General features: G+C 33.9%; 1 protein-coding gene across 2 annotated transcripts; it reads right to left on the bottom strand.

The window, feature by feature from the left end:
• Positions 1-4,783, bottom strand: LOC105328186 (uncharacterized). 2 transcript variants are annotated; one of them, XR_010709576.1, is made up of 5 exons: positions 3,728-4,783; positions 2,421-3,591; positions 1,840-1,895; positions 1,489-1,610; positions 1-1,329 (listed from the first exon to the last, which is right to left on the bottom strand). XR_010709576.1 is itself a non-coding variant. In XM_066072013.1 (5 exons), the coding sequence occupies exon 5, from the start codon at positions 1,320-1,322 to the stop codon at positions 315-317; it is 1,008 nt and encodes a 335-aa protein (XP_065928085.1). In that variant the 5' UTR covers positions 1,323-1,329; positions 1,489-1,610; positions 1,840-1,895; positions 2,421-3,591; positions 3,728-4,771; the 3' UTR covers positions 1-314. The 2 variants fall into 2 exon arrangements, 1 of the variants encoding a protein (XP_065928085.1); XM_066072013.1 differs by having other exon boundaries at positions 3,728-4,771.
• Between the last annotated feature and the right edge of the window lie 13,061 nt (positions 4,784-17,844).

Below are 17,844 nucleotides of genomic sequence, written 5' to 3'. Positions count from 1 at the left end.
TTTTCTTTAGCATAAAGGACAAGGTCATACTTATTGGTCAAAGTAAACATTGCAACTTTACGATTACCAAGGATTAGAGATTTTAATCCTTATAAATTATAAGTTAATTTGAAAATCACTGCAACATATTCATACAGTCAGATATGTGTATCAATGAAATAGTTCTGATTCATATCACATAATTGATAATAAGATACTGCAATGCAATAAGTTTTGTAATATTGATATTGTGTGTTAACACATAACATATGGACATGTATATTCAGTCAAAACATACAAGAGAGTCTAGGTGAAAAAGGACCAATGTTAACATTTCACTGCAGTGATTTAGAAGCAATTTTCTTCTGCTTGTCCATCCACTGATGCAAGGATTTAGGATCAAGCTTGGATAGTGGGTCTTTAAATTTACTGAACGATGGCCAATCCTTTACAACACCGTGTCCATTTTTGAGTACACATTCTGCAATTCGACCGATATCCACAGATTTGTCCACCTGTGGTCTTTTCCTCCCAGCTCTCACTGTATTGTTTACTTGCATAAGTTTTTGTTTCATATTATCAATAACTTGTGTGGACATTGTAACTACCTTGGCAGAATTGAAAGACTTGTTTGAACCCTGTGTGTTCAGCTGAGATTTTATCTTTTTGATCTGTAGTTCCACACAGTTATCATTCGGTATATTTTGGTCCACTCCTCCCATCAAATTCTGGCATATGTTCCATTTATATTCGAAACTTTCTTTTGGGCTGAGTATCGCAACAATGTAGGCAATATATCTCCACAGCCACAACTTATATTTTGTATGTCCAAGCGCACCTGCATACATCCATTCAAATTTAGCATTCCGAAGACAACGTTCACCGTCTCCCATCCTGTAGGCATCACAAGTGTCGACTAGCAATAGAGCCATCCTTATAAAACTTGATACAACACTGTCGGATCTTTTTGTCAAAGTACTCTCATGGAACTGCCATTGATGCTTCTTTTTAAGATGATTCCTGAAGTGGCCCTCTGTTACATAGTGTTTGTCACACAATGCACACTGAAAACCAGTTGCACTCTTCATTTCACAAAGTTTATTACAGTCTATATCTAACTGCTTGATGTTTTCGTTTAGCTCATCTATATATGTTGTATCTTTAACTCCTAGAACATCCATTACTAAATCGGCTTGATCATATAACCAGTCTGTTTTCTGATTTTCATTCATGAGGGAGAATAATGGAAAGCTGCCAGGTTTGTCATCCATATCATTCATGCTGTGTAGGCTCATAAATGCTGCAACCACATATCCACTCATTGCATCCACCACAAAGTTCATGTGTGACCTAAATAGGTAATAAAGAAAATCCTTTGAGCTTTGTATCTTGCTTATAGCTGGACAAATTGCACATAATCTTGTTTGGCCAACATAAAAGTATCTAAGCAAACGTAAAATGGAAAAATTATGTTTTTAAACATAAAGATAATACAAACATATCTATTACCTGAAATCTTTAGTGACCTGCTCTGCTCCAGATACATTTCTCCTGTTGATTAGGTTTCTAAGTTGATAGAGACTGCCCCCATCGCTGCTGCTTTCTTCTTTGTAAAACTCTTGATATACACTCTGAAGTAAATTGAAAATATCTAAACCTGACATGCTGACACATATTGATTTTCAACACTATACTGTTAAATTGCTTACTCAAGTATAATATTTGTAATATATGATTGATACAAAAATTTTAACTTAATCGTTACCTAGTTCTATGTTTCCAAAAAATAAATAAATTAATCAACATGTTTTTTACATAAACATTTTGATACCTGATGTTTGCCAAAACAAATTGACTTACCCAAGAAATTAGTAAACCAAAAACTGTAACCTTCAAACTTCAATGGTGAAACATCTCTAAACACAATGGAATAAAAATGTGTAAACACAAACAATGACAATAACAAATACCATAGTTAATTCATGTACTTTGGCCAAATCTAGTTGTTGATCTCATACCTCTCCCCTCCAAAAAAATTTTCTCTTTTAAATTATCATTCTATGAAAAATAAAATCTTAAATGAGTATGCCCATAAGATTTTTAAAAACAAGCAATACCTAAATTGAAGAGCTTATTCAAAATGCCAGATATTTGATATTATTTATGTTCTGGTGAGTTATAATTAGAATTTATCTTTAATATATTTGTTTATCCAACCTTTTTTTGGAAAGAAAAATTTTGAGATACAATGATTTGAACCAACTTGCAAGCTAGAATAAAGAACTAAAAAATATGAAACATTTAATAAAGTCTTGCATGAAAATTTTTGCAAAGCAAATTAAAATTTATGAAATCATGATGTATGATAAGATTTGAAATTGAAATTTCTCTTAACATGCAAAACTTTATACAAACTGATGAAAGAACAAAACAAAACTCACAAAGATAACCAACTACAACCCATGATACCATCAGAAAATTCATCTGTCTGTGCAGTCCCTCAGGTCTATGTATTACACCAAGAAGCTTTTCATAGCTTGACTCATTGTTTCTCATCGCTTGTTGTGCACTCATAGCACGTTCGTTTGTCAAAACATCACCTCCTAGAACTACTTTTTCAACGGTTCCGTCAATGAATGGCACAGCTAGAGAGTGAACTCTCTGCATTATTCTAATCATTCCATCGGAAGAATTTTCACTCTCGTCAATTAAGTCACAGTTTATAAACACAGATTTCTGGGACGTTTTTTCAATTTGTGGGTGTGGTATATAGTTTGGAAGAAGTTTTTCGAATGATTTGAGTTCTCCAATAAAATTTGATAAGATTCTAGCAACATGAAATTGAATATTTCTTTGAAAATCAAGAATTTCCACTTTAGATGGAAAAAACACACAACTACTGATTGTTTCTATGTCGGCTACAGGCTTATTTGTAGGGAGCTCCTGATCAATTATTCTCTTCTGGGTTGCCAGAAGGAGAAACCAATGCCATGATTTCCTTTGTCTGTCTGAAGTCATATTTGCAGGAGTAATGAGAATGTCGACATTGTCCCCCAGAATTTCAATGGGTATGCATGGATTGTCTTTTCTTCTTAACATCTTCTTCTTTAAATATGCCACAAGGTTTTCTTGATTTCCTGATGAGTTAAGTGTCTCTGTGTTGGACACCTTGTTCACTCTTGTATCAAAAACTACAGTCTCTGGTTTTTGCATGGCACTAGTAGTGTGCATGTTTCTGTAATTCATTGAAAAAGTAACTTCACTTGAAAGCTTTGTACTTGAAAAAGCTGTTCTTGAGCAATCCCAAAGCTCTAAAGTTGTAAAAGCATTCAGTTGTGCACCACACCCATTTGATAACAAAGTACAGTGCATGTTGCATACTGGTATTCTAGGACTTTGAATTGGACCTTCCACTTTTTCAGTCAGCTGATAGGTTGTGTCTTCATAGTCCTTTATGATTTTCTCACAAGTCATAATATCTCGCCTCTCGGACACATATCTTGCAACTGTATTATCAATTCTCTCCTCTTGTTTCAGAACTATGTCTCTTTTTTTCCTATGCAATGCACTTGGTGAAACCGAGAATCCTAGGTCATGCAATATAGATATAGCCTATATAAAAAATAAAAATTCAATCTATGTACAATATCAAACACTGAAACAACAGTAATTAAAGAGATAGAAATTAATATTTTGTTTTCCTTCAATTGTAAGATGAAAAATAAAACTATCCAAATAATCAACCTACCTCTTTTGTGGCTCCACATTGATCCAACAGCAGTCCAATTGTGTATTGCAGTCTTGATAGAGTGTGGTTTCTGCTATACAAAAAGACTGAAAATCCTGTGCAAAGGCTTATAACCTTATGACCTTTCACTTCTTGTTCTGATGCATCTTTCAATAAAACACTTTGTAAGAGCCTAACAGTGACAGGGGCTTTTCCCTTTAAATAATGCAAAAGACTCTCCCAGTCTGCAATTTCTGTATGATAGTGAAGTTGATTTTCTTCTTTTCTGCAAATTTCACATATTTCTTTGTGTATGTGCTTAAACACTTCTTGCAACACAGCTTGTTTGTACTGGTCTGACTTCATCATATGGTGTACAAAACTCGTCCTACCATTAAGCATAGCTTTACATATTGCTTGCTGGGTGGGATCAGAAATTATTGATGATCTATGACTACTTCCATACTTTGCCATGATCTGAAAAAAAAATAGTCAAATTTACTTTATATGTAACCACTCCACAGAATGGAGATATCACACATGGGCTTCATTGTTTTGTGTAGCACCAAAAATTCAAAGATTCAATAACTGAAAGGTTCATCGAAAAACTATAGTTTTAGACAGAATATAGGTACACCGCAAGCGGATTGAATGGCAGCCAACCCCAAATTAGTAAAAGTGAGGAACATGGATATTTTATTAATTTGGCCAAATATATCAATAAACATGTACTTAAAAAAAATTGTTCACTTTTAAAATAAGTTAGTTAATTAAATCCTTCTCCGTGCCATGAAGGCACATAAGGCCGGTGCTTATCCCAGGTTTCCGTGGTGCTAAGCGGATGAGAGTCATTGGACTCCCCCTGAATGGGACACCAGTCAATCGCAGGTTAACCCCCAGCGTAAGCTGGTACCCAATTTCAGCTGGGTGGCAATGTATATAAAGTGCCTTGTCTAAGTGCACAACACACAACATCAATTGACCACAGCGGGGTTTGAACCAGCGACCTTTCGGTTACTGGCCTAACGCCCATGACCACTAAGCCATGTGCTCTCACTTTTAAAATACACCTATTTAAAAATTTTAAACTTTTAAATCAACAATTAAAATTCAAAATAACAAGTTACTAAGAATAATTAAAACAAAGTACTCATAGTACTGAAAAGCGCTAACCCAGCTTCTGTTTGTAAAAGATATTCATGTATGTATATAACATTTTAGTTTCTGTATACGCGATATATTTCCTCATCACTGCGTGGCAGCCCCTGCAATGATGTATGTAAGCCCTGTACATCAAATTCACAGTAGCCCGTACTAGCCCGTGCAGCTCCTGAAACTGGTTCCCTAACCAGTTTAAATGATGTAAACTTCTGTTCATAGGGGGCGGTTATTCCTTGCACCGGAAGTAGAAGTCTAACGACAATAAAGCGCTGAGCTATGCTTAGCGCTTTAAAAATTAAAGACAAATGTGTTACTTAAATTGTAATCTTTCTATTTGACATCCTTAACCATTTTCCCAAGTTTTCGAAAAATCCATTTATCAGGTTTGACCCCCGGCCCACTCAACCCCCATTTGGTATGTCTGTCTGTGAAGATCTTTGTTTTGTATTTTTTCTTCTATGTATTTCATTTTTCGAAAATTTCCATATGATGAAATTGAAAGTAGAAGTCAAAATAACTGAGATTATGTCCTATTCCGAAAAAAATCAGTCGTATGAACAAACACAGACACATTGATTTATAACGACCTCCTGCATGCAATCCATGTCATGTGATCATATTTTTAAATGCATGTTCAATAAACCCACACAAATAATTTGTTAAAAAGAGAATATTTAATGTAATATTTTAAAATTAACTTGCCAAATTACTTGTCCTATTATTTGACATAATGCCCAAAAATATGTAATTTGAGATGAAAAAAAGTTAAACCACCATTAGGTAGATAAATTCATATTAGAAGTACATGTATCACATGGGCGATTGACCACCAAATGGGAGTCAAATCAGCAAATGGAGGCCAAATCTTTTTATATTAACCTTTTTGACTTTTACAACTCAATAGTGATAAGCGTATGTTTGTATTACTTTGGGGATCAGCTGCTAAAGTGCACAAGCTACGCATGTACCAGAGTTGTCTGTACTTGTTCCCTTTCTGGTTTCGGCTCGTGATGATATTTTCAAAGAAATATGATAACTAAGGTTATAAATCGTGGACGCAATATTTGATTCAATTTAATTCTATGTTCTCTATATTCTCAAGATCTTTATTAATAAAAGGACGTTTTCATGGATGATCGGCGTCATGTGAATTTGACAGACTGCTGGTAATCAGCGCGTTTGGTATTGTACATAACCAAGTACAAGTAAATTTTTAATTACTATTTTCAATAGCAGAAAAATTAGTCTCTGTCAAACACTAGTTTTTTCTTGTCATAGTGCTAAAAGACATGGCGTCACATTAAGCATCAAAAGACATAAGTTAATTGCATGATTGTCATGAGCACCATCGTCGGTGACCCACGTGTGATTCACATCGATTCTCTCCATCATCACCCGTGGGTCACCAAGAAAAAACAGTGTGCTTTTAATTATATATGCAAAAACTCTTTGACCTTTATCTTATCCAATGAAATCTCCCTTTACATTTATCGATGCTCTTCTGTATTGGGAGATACGTTAGTCGATACACATGGGAGGTCAATGGCGGAAAAAGGTACCGAGAAAAGAATGCTGGTGAACCCGGCACCTGGTAAACCCGGCACCTGGTGAACTCGGCACCGAGAATAGTGAACTCGGCATCCGGTAAACTCGGCACCTGGTAAACTTGGCACCTGGTAAACTCGGCATCTGGTGAATTCGGCATTTGCATAGTATTCATTTATCTCTTTGTTTCTAGACACACATTTTTGAAAAAAAAAATTGATTACACAATGTATACGACTGCATCTTTATCATGTAAGAAAGGTGGGTTTTTCAATGTAACTTATTACTTACGACCACATTTATCAACTGATACGAAATAATTCACTAGCTACTGGCTTAACATATATTTTGAATTGATATAATTTTTGTAAGAATTTATCTTTCTAAATATGAAAATTTTATGAACATTTGCACATTTGGTTGTTATATGACCAGTTTAGTTTCATCTTGGCGCATATTATTCACATTCATCAATGAGCATATCAGAGGCGCTCCCAAGCTAATTACGGAGAAAATAGGTCCAGTTAAAAGATGAATTGAGACAATTAATCCATATAACCACATTATTGCTAAATGTAGTAAAAATACATACAATAATTACTATAGGCAGAAATAATTAAAGGAGACAGATTGAATATCAGAAATGATTATTTTGTGGTTTTTAAATCATTTTCTTATCATGTCCTTAATTTCTTGCATTGTAGTATGTTTACTACATTTTTTTTTACCATTAAAGAGCAACTTTTTCACTTGCCACTGAAATTATTGATTCTGTGTGAACTATAATATTGCTTGTAGTTGTATATTCAATTAACTCATTTTGCAGTTTTGTCTAATTTAATTCATTAAAATCCTTTCAAGAACAACAACGATTATTATATATTATTTAGAAAGAAAGAAGCATTTGTACACTTGTTTTTAAGAAAGACACACAAAAATTATATAAAACAATACTTATGATATGAACTGCCAGTTTTTCTTTCAGGGAAAATATCCGAACATGGAAATCTCTCTATTACTGGCAAAATTTTCGAACGATGTGACTACAATTAAAATTTACATCGTTCAAAAATTTTTCATTTACGAATATTTTCAGAAATTCAATATCATTTGTGAAAATCAATCAGGCTTCAGACCTGGTGATTCCACAGTTAATCAATTAATAGATATCACCAATGACATAGGCAAAGCTCTTGACTCCGGAAAAGAAATCAGAGTTGTATTTTGTGATATTAGCAAAGCAAAGAGATCAGATTCTTCATACCAGGCTTAGACTAAAATGCAGCACTTTAAAACATCACCTTTTCTGTCGCAATATAGTTAACAACCCACTCTGCACATGCGGTAAACCCGAAACTAACTAACACTTTCTTCTTGAATGCCCCCTATATATACCAATGCAAGAATGTTGCACCTGGATACTATACCTTTCCATACCGAAGTCGACATATTACTATATGGGGATACAAATCTTTCTTCAGCAAATAATGAAACAATTTTCAAAGCAGTTCACAAATTTATTTCAGCATCAAAACGTTTTCAAACATAAACATTTCTCACACATCCTACATCTTTTCTATTATCTTACTCACCCTGCATCTTATTTTTTTCCCATAACATATTTTTTTCATACACATTGTTTGTTTAGACGTAAATTTTTCGTAAACGTGATTACAAAGACATTCCAACCTGGGCACCTCAGTGATTTATAATTTGTAAATTATATTTAAGGAAACGGATTAATATAAGTGTTTACTTGTTTCCAAATCCTTGCCTAATTTAGTGATTATTGTATTGTGATTTTAACCTTTTTTGTCATTATTACTTCTACTGTACATGTGATCCTTGACTGTATTCGTGTACATTTGTATATACTGATTTTGAACCTCAAATACCAGTGAACTGGTCTTGAGTGAATAAAGAATTGAATTGGAAGCCCATGTGTTGACAGGGTCTCTTCATTTACATTAACCTCCTCATAATTAGTACCTCACCCCTTCTATGTGTACGGGTAATACACCGTCTAATAGCACCTGGTAGCCCCTTCCATGTATACTAGGAATACCCCGCTGTCATCTTGTTGTTTTAGCAATTTAAACAAGGTACACACTGGATAACACATGATTAAGTACAGTACCTCTGATGTTATGTATACGTAATTATATTAATATGTTCACAAATCTACCTTATTTCTTCGTTTTTATATTTAATTATTATATTAATCATAAGTATCCTCTTTGTAGTTAGTTGTTTTTAACTGCTTTTATTCACGGAATACGTGAAATTTTTATTTGTCTCAATTGCATCATGGTTTTGTGTTTCTTCGATGTTTTTTTTTTATATCTGAGTTATGATAATAAAAAAAATAACGAGGTTTTGTATTTCTTCTATGTTTTATTTATAGTTATGATAAAAAAAAATATCGAGGTGCCGAGTTCACCAGATTCCTGATGCCGAGTTTACCAGGTGCCGAGTTTACCAGGTGCCGACTTCACTATTTACGCAGGTGCCAAATTCACCAGGTGCCGAGTTCACTTGTTACCCCGAGAAAATATGCGGCTTATGTAGAAATACAATTAAAGATAAAAAATCGTATAGATTAGTGTCAACACATGAAGATTTCTCAAGAATATTCAAAGAACTCAGTTTAAATGTTAAAAATTATGTTTGCAAATTTTGTGTAAATAAACTTAATAGACTCGTGAGGATCGACGACGATATCAAAACAAGATTGACAAAACTGTACGAGAAGAGAAACGAACTATTTTCAGAAATAAAGGAAACTGTTATTAGTAAAGCGCATTTACGTACACCTGTTAGCAACAAACGAGAAAGGCAAAAGAACACACCAACACCACGGAAGCCAAAGATCAGACGATTGTTGCCATTCAATTCCCCTGAGGTTAGGGCTGCACCAATTGATAAACCTCCTGCAGAGCGGTCTATTTTACCGCATGAAAAAGAGCCGTGGATCAAACGTTTGGATCAATCTAGCACAAATGATGCCTCTACGCAAACAAAGACTTACCATGAGAAAGACTTTGATGTCAAAGTAAGTTCAATTATATTACTTACAAATAAGGAAAACAAAAAAATTGCACACACTAACATTATGTACATGTAACATATTTAACAGTTTTTATTCAGGCTTCAGGTTATATGCGCGAATTCAGAAATTTTTCCAGGGGGGGGGATGTCCGAAGGATAATACTGTGTTAGCCGGGTAGGGGGTGTGGTGGTCTGAGGCATATTTGCGACAATTTTGCTGTATTAATTAAATAAATTTTTATTTTCCAGGGGTTGGGGGTCGCCCCCCTCCCCTCTAAGTCTGCGCATGAGGTTTTCTGTTTCAGTCTAAAGACAAAGAAAATAAGCACCACCTTCAAATTTACCTGGTCAGTGTAACCCTGTCAATCAACTGAATTGATCGAGGCCCCAGATTGGATTATAGAAAATGATTGACATTTGTTTAATCGTCCTATGTATACCATGTCTAGTGCTCATGCATCGTCGCAAACCACGGTTTTGAGTCCACAAGTTTCCTCAGTGATGATGGAGAGAATCGATGTGAATCACACGTGGGTCACCGACGATGACTCGATTCGTGATCTGTTCGTTATCAAAATTGTTGAATGGGCTGAAATATGTTGTGCCTGAGTCGTGACCCATGGATTGTATGCTTTATATAATCACATAGAGCTGCCAATTGATTGTTTGAAAAAAATTAAAGTTATGATATTTATAAGCGGTTTGCTCCAAAATGTTTTAACTGTAAAATATAAATACAAAAGGAAAAACAATGTTCAACAGTTTAAAATGTTGAATGTATGTTGTAAATGACAGAAGATAAATACTGCGGAATCATTAAAATTCATTGAGGCCAATTTTAGTGGATTGTGAGTTTTTTGCTTATTTATGGGGATGTTATTTCGTGGATGCGTAGGTTTTCAGTTTCAATAAGATTAACAAACTCTTTCAAAATCTGTTTTCGTCGAGAATGTAAATTCGTGGGGAAGGGCTACCCACGAATACAACGAAAATTGAGCCACCACGAATTCTAATGATTCCACAGTACTAAGTTTAAAGTTGAAATTGAACTAACTGATGTTACTGTAGAATTTACTGTTCAGTTTACCGCATAAACGTAATGATCATTTTAGATTTTGTATATAGCAAACCCACTGGCTTATATACAAAACCATCATTTGGACATAACAGTGACCAAAAGGTTTCATATATTAACCTAACACAGGGAAAGTACCATGTATAACATTCTAATGAAAACGGCATCAAAGAACCACATCATGTACCTGTAGCACTATGCACATTGTCTTTACGCAGCTGTAGCGTTCCATAATAGATTGTGTTTTGATCTTTGGTATATAACGTTTGTATATAACAGACAGCATCGCTATGACTGACTATGAAAAATTAATGTAGAGTATATTATTGTTGGAGAGAAAAAATCTTTGAACTTTTACATACATGCTTTAAAAGATAGATTATGAATAAAAAAATAAAAGTGTGTTTTTATAAGAAAACACATCATTTTTTAGTGCACACAGTCGACAAAAACATCGTAAAAAATGAACTAAATGTATGTATACATGTGTCATAGGTATGTTCGATTTGATTTTGTTCTTGCTGAATACAAGTAAATGGGAAATTAAAGTGCACTCAAAACCTCTATCAACGATCTTTTCCTCTGCATTGCTAAAGAGAGGAAAAGGGTGGGTAGTTAATCCGAAAGGATTTACATAGAATTAAAAGGAAAGTTTTACCTTTTTTATATTTTGATAAAGTCAAACCCCACTGTAAAGGGCAAAATCCTCTAAAGAAAAGACTAGTTAAATAATAAATGAAAATAAATCAATCCTTGCCATTTCACTACTTTTGATGAATGTAACCGCGTGTCTGACATTCTTCAAAATTTGAAATTATTCTTCTAACAAGTGAAAAGCTGTCACTGTGACAGCAAACCGGTTTTTCTTTTATGTGAACTGTATCCATAATCCATGTCAACCCTAAATTGATAAACACATTCTACCAAATCCAGAGAAATGGAGTACCCTATATGCAATATTTTGCCAAAGATGACTAAGTTCAAAAGCTGGTATTTTTTCATAAATTATCAAAAATCAAAATTTTAGCAAAATTCACACCTCTGATAAATGTTCAAATGATCTGCAAAAGAACACTTTCCTATCTTGAAAACTGTAGGAGGGGTTATCCGTACAATGATGGTACCCTTTTGTCGCCCGCCCGCCATTTTCACCATTTTAATAACCGGATTTTTCCATTGGAAAACCCGGTTAAAAATTGTCATTTTCTATAATATAGTTTCACAAAAAGACAAAAATAAATAAAAATGGAAAAAGATCATAAGATAGACAAAAACACTGGAAAATGTAAATGATTATTTTAAAAGGAATAATTAAGAAAACATTCTATAAGTATTATGAGGCGCGGTCAAATACAGTACGGCTGGGGTTGATTAAATCCAAAAAGGTCTACATTTGATTACGCCCGATCGTATTTAATCACTCATAATACTAAAAGAATGATAATTTATTGCTTATTTTATATATTTTTCAGTTATTGTTTAATCAAATATTAAATTATCGATATTTTTATAATATTTTCAATTTGATATTTATGCGAGCCTAGTCTTGCACTTTATTTGCGGCGTTGATGATCTGTGATAAACTGTACGTTACAAATCAATTCGAAGTGTTCTCAACGACAAATACACTGGAGAATGTAAACATATAAATTAATATATATCGTGATTTGGCATAATTTCTTCGGTTAATTTTTAACAACATTTGAATATTTGACATGTTGTTTTTGACGTTGTTGGGTCAATTCAAAAAGTGCATGATGACACTAGAAACTTTTCTGCTCACCTGACGCAGTCATTGATGTAACGACGTCGAAAGCAAATCTTTTATTACTTATATTTACATCCATTTTCGATTGAATTTTAATGAAATTTATTTTTTAAATTAAAAGGGTTGCAAATAGAGAACGATCGAAACAATAACAACGAGAGAACGTTCTACAAACGCTTAAAACCAGTATGGTGGAAATCTGGTGATGACTTTAAAAAAAATAAAGCAGTAAAATATCACTAAAGTAAGCTGTAACGGTAGAATTAATTAATTTAACACTCACTCAGTTGTTGATTTGATATTTCAAAAAACCCTTTTACAGGTAAACTAAGTTCATATACATTGCTTAGGTTGTGGCATTTAAAGACATTCGAACAACAAAAAATACAAATTTAATATTAAACACAGCTGAATTTAAATGGACATCAGTTATGGTAAACTTAAGGTATTTATCACAGTTGTGTGTCAAGTCTGCATTGCGTGTTTAAAAAAATAACATTAATTACATGCATTGTACTATACTGAAATTGTTCTAGCACACGAGTTTGAATTATAGCATATTTGTTAGGCAGACGTTTGTTAACACCATATCCAGAGGGTGTAAATAAACTAAAGTATAAATTGCGAAATAAAAAAAACCCATTGATTAGTCAGTGCTAAGTGCATACGGGAAAAAAATCATTTCTCGATGTTTTCTTAAAAATAATTTATCTTTACCATTATTTCATTAGATTCCAGTTTTTACGTCGTATATAAACTTGGTTGATATAGTCATTGCTTCACGATTTACTAAACCTGAATTGACCTAATCCAGTTAAGAGAAGTTTTTGAAATCATTTTTCTAATAAACAGTTTTCTGTACGAGATAAAAACGCTTTTTCATAAATGTTCCAGTTTACATGTTATAATTTATCTTTCAATAAACACTCTTATAAGAAACCCAATAGATACATGTTCTGATTTTCAATAAGCAATTATTATGTTGTTTGAAGTGTATAAAGTGCGTGTTTTACTATCAAAATGTTGGTTTATCAGTCACTGTGAGTTGGTTGAGAAGTGTTTGTCTCTTGTAAATAAAACGTGTCTGGCTTTGTTTCAGTTTTCGAAATGTCTGTTGCTTTAATTTTCTTCTGTCTTTGCAGATATCTTTCTTTCCGGGTTGTCCTTTTGAAATGCTGATAATTCACAAAATGCATAGCTCCATCGTTACATCCCATCCAAATCCACCCATACATGTCTAACTCAATGGACCTTATTCCTCTTAGTCCATCTTCAGCGGACATGACGATCCGTAAAAATTTTCCATTTTGATCCAGCATATGGACTGTGTTGTCATTAGAATCGATTACAAGGTAGTTTCCATCTGGATCTGTGCATGCATCGGCAGGGGAAAACGTTGATACCAGGTTAATCCCAATTTTCCCCCTGTAACTGAACAGGCTTTCAAATGTTAATCCTTTCGTCACAGAAACGGTGCAAGTGTCTATGATCACAAACGAAGATTTAAGAAGTTTAAAGCGATCAAATCTCATCATTAAAGAATTAAATGTTTGAGTGGGTTTTGTTTCACATCCGGTATCATCTAAAGTACAAATGTAAGTTGTATTCCCCAAACATTGTAATCCCTTTAAAACAACTACAATATAAGCCGTAGCGTTATGTCCTATGCAAAGAACTTCTTGGTAACTGAAGCTCATAAAAAAGAACAGCCTATTGTTTTTCGTTGAGAGGGGTCTTCTATAAATTTTACTTTGTCCTTTCAGTATAACGAGAATTTCGTCCGTTTCGGAAACGTACGTAAAATGGTCCACATTGTCTAGCAATTTTTCTACGGCAGTACTAGATTGGTGATATAACGCATCTTTGCTACGAAGTATACTTCTGTCACCTGAAATTAATGTAATGCTATCAATTGCTCCCTCTGTAAACGGCTTCTTATATTCATAGCATTCAATACCACCTTTACATGTTTTTAATTCATGGGGGTTTGTCGGTGTGTCGCTTTGTTCCAAGTATTCATCCGATGATAGTTGGTCGTCCGTAACTTTATGATCAGATCTAGCCAGTTCAAAGATCTTTTCAGTCGACAAACCTCGTGTTACCAAAGTAAACGGCACACCTTCTTGGCCACCAGAACCATACGTTTGGCCGAGCATTTTCAATTTATTGTAGAAGAAGAAGCACTTGATACAATCTTCATCACTATCTTTTCGAAACAGGTTACAAGACATAAAACTATTCAAAAGTTGTTCATCTTTCACCATTGGGTTTTCGATTTCCGCTGCTAGATTTGTTATTTGATCAATCGTCTGCTGGCAGACATTTTTTACTTCTTTCACTATCTCCTCTTCTGTGGCTGTGACTCGCTGCACCATTTCTTCAACTTGCTTCTTCCCCTCTTGTCGTCTTTTCTGTAGATTTTCTTCAATCCTCTTCACATCAAAACACGTTGAGTCATTTTTCTGTACTACGTCATTTAGCTCATCGATTTTATCGTCTATGTAATCAGACAATTTACCCATTTTGTGTCCAGCATGGTTAGTGGTCAGGCAATCAAAACAAACCGGACATTCACAGTCACTACAAAGTAATGGCATCAAGTCTTTCTCATGAACATGACACTGGTATCTTACGTTTCCTTCTTTTTCATTCGCCATGTTTGAATTTTCAGTCAACATTTAAATTACGAAGGTCTCGTAGGGACATAAAGATTTAGGAGTAAAATTACAGTGTGCATATTGTACATATGTAGTATTATGTAACATTCCAGTCTAATATTAGAATTAGATCCATAATGCTCCTGTCTTTGATATGCCAAAGCGACATATAAATACGGGAGTTTGAAGGGTATAATTTTATAATTAAATTGTTGACATTCTAAAACAATGAAACCACATCTGACATACATTATGCTACAATTATGCCTTTACGCAGCTATGGCGTTCCATATTCAAATTTATGAGCCCGTCCTATGATATCGCGATTTATTACATACTTAGTAATAAATACAGGTTTTTTTGCACATGTGATACAGATGACATCACAAAATCCGTATCGGCCTCCGGGGCTGATACAGGTTATCAGCCCTCCAGGGCTGATACAGATCCGTATCGCACCCCTTGCGGAACTCCTCTGCCTTTTTTCGCTTCGGCATTTTTGCATGTTTACAGACGAAAAATAAAACATTTTCAGTTACATTTTTAAGTGCAGTTGAAAACTGATGAAATTCCGTTCTGTAGCTTCATGTTTGTTAAAACAAGAACTCATATCTTTTTTTTTAAATACATGAACATGCCCATACTCTTTTCAAATGATATGAATAATCAATATGTTGATGGGTTTTCTTTTTAAATTTATTACTAAGTATGTAATAAATATAATAATAGATACCCTTTTCCATATCACAGCTTGTATCAGCCCTCGACCAATATCAACCCTCGGGCCTTCGGCCCTCGGGCTGATATTGGAGTCTCGGGCTGATACAAGCTGTGATATGGAAAAGGGTATGTATTATTCTCTCTATATATAAGATTTATTCCCCCAGAAAAAAAATCATATTTCCCGAGGGAAATATGATTTTTTTTCTGAAAAAAATCATATTTCCCGAGGGAAATATGATTTTTTTTCTGGGGGAATAAATCTTTATATATATTTCCCTCACCATCATGAAATAAATGTATAATGTTTAAAACGTTAGTAAGTAGAAAACTTGTGCCCAACCCCATTATGTAGATATACATACTAGAGAATAATACACACCCTTTTCCATATCACAGTCAGTATCAGCCTGAGACTCCAATATCAGCCCGAGGGCCGAAGGCCTGAGGGATGATATTGGTCGAGGGCTGCATGATACAGGCTGTGATATGGAAAAAGGGTATCTATAATTATATTTATTACATACTTAGTAATAAAATTAAAAAAAAAAACATCAACTTAAAAAAATTGATTTTAATTATTATTTGAAAGTACATGTAGTCTGTACATGTATAAAATAAAAATATGGGATCTTATTGTTTTACCAAACATGTAGCAACAGAACCGAAATTTCATCAGCTTTTAAAATTTACTGCTCCAAAACATTTACTAGCATTTGAAGTTTTCAACAGCATTAAAAATGTTGACTTTAACAAATGTTTTATTTTTTTCAAAAAAACCGAAATGAAAAAAAAGGCAGAGAAGTTCCGCAAAAGGTGTGATACGGATCCGTATCAGCCCTAGGGCTGATAACCTGTATCAGCCCCGGAGGCCGATACAAGTTTTGTAGTGTCATCTGGTTCACATATGCAAAAAACCTGTATTTATATATAACTAAGTATGTAATAAAATAAAATAAATTCAAATCAACTTTTTCATGTATAACAGACATCATCGATATGAAAGTAAATGAAAAATGATGGTAGGGTAACAAAAATAAATTACTGTTGTAGAGAAACAAATTCGAACTTTTACAGTTACATATTTGAAAAGTTAATCACTGATGTTATAAAATAATTTCAAAACAAATATGTCTTGTTAGTTATACAACAAAATAAAAAGGTAAAGAATACTTCCGGATGTCCACATTCGACTAAAAGGAATTCACTGTATTTGAAAAATACTCTTGTATCAATATCATGCGCGGATCCAGAAAATTTTTCCAGGGGGGGGGGGGGGGGTCCGAAGGATAATTGTGTTTGCCAGGGGGGGGGGGGGTCCGAGGCATATTTTCGCGATAATTTTACTATGTAAATTTAATAAATTTTCATTTTCCAGGTGGGGTCGGGACCCCCCCCCCCCCCGACCCCCCCTCTAGATCCGCGCATGAATCTTAACTTCTAGTGGCGGATAATTGTAAACTTACGCATTGTAATGTATCGCTATTTTTATAAATGTTTATGCACCCATGGTAGAAATATGTTAAGAGATATTCTTAGCTCATGTGGTCTTTCCTATGTCCGGAATATTCAAAATTTTTCTACTAGTATCAAAATCTATTGATAAATTAAAGAGACGCTCATCAATCAGTTTTTACAAGATATTGTTCAGGAATGTAGACAATTCACCCAAATGTTTGAATTACAGAATTTTAAAGAAAAGCTTTGGACAGGAACCTTATCTTAAGAAACTTCCAAATGATTCATATTTACAAAATTTTGAACCTGTGTAATCATAAATTACCAACTGAAACTGGAAGATGGAATAACATAGAAAGATGTCATAAAATTTGTTCACTATATGTAATAAAAACACTTTGGGTGAGGAATACCACTAGGTTACGGAATGCCAGGCATTTTCTTTATTCCACAACAAATAAATTGAAGAAAAATATAACAAATGTTAACACTTATAAATTTGGGAATCTTATGATTACCAATGACATTGATTCATTAAAAAAATGTCCATATTTGTTTTAAAAAATATTAGTTCGATTTATTTATTAATAATAGTAACTCTGTACTCTCCCTAACTTGACCTTGCATTTGAACATAAATATTGTTTTTGTTTTTATACCTCATGTACCATTGATATGGTTTGAGAGAAATAAACATTTATATCACC

Source organism: Magallana gigas, chromosome 9 (genome assembly GCF_963853765.1).
Source record: "Magallana gigas chromosome 9, xbMagGiga1.1, whole genome shotgun sequence".
Classification (NCBI taxonomy): domain Eukaryota; kingdom Metazoa; phylum Mollusca; class Bivalvia; order Ostreida; family Ostreidae; genus Magallana; species Magallana gigas.
The sequence above is the reverse complement of the archived record's forward strand: the minus strand, read 5'-3'. Positions and strand labels throughout refer to the sequence as shown.

Excerpts from the sequence above, each read along its gene's own strand:
- LOC105328186 (XM_066072013.1), bottom strand. The coding sequence starts at position 1,322 with ATGAACTTTGTGGTGGATGCAATGAGTGGATATGTGGTTGCAGCATTT.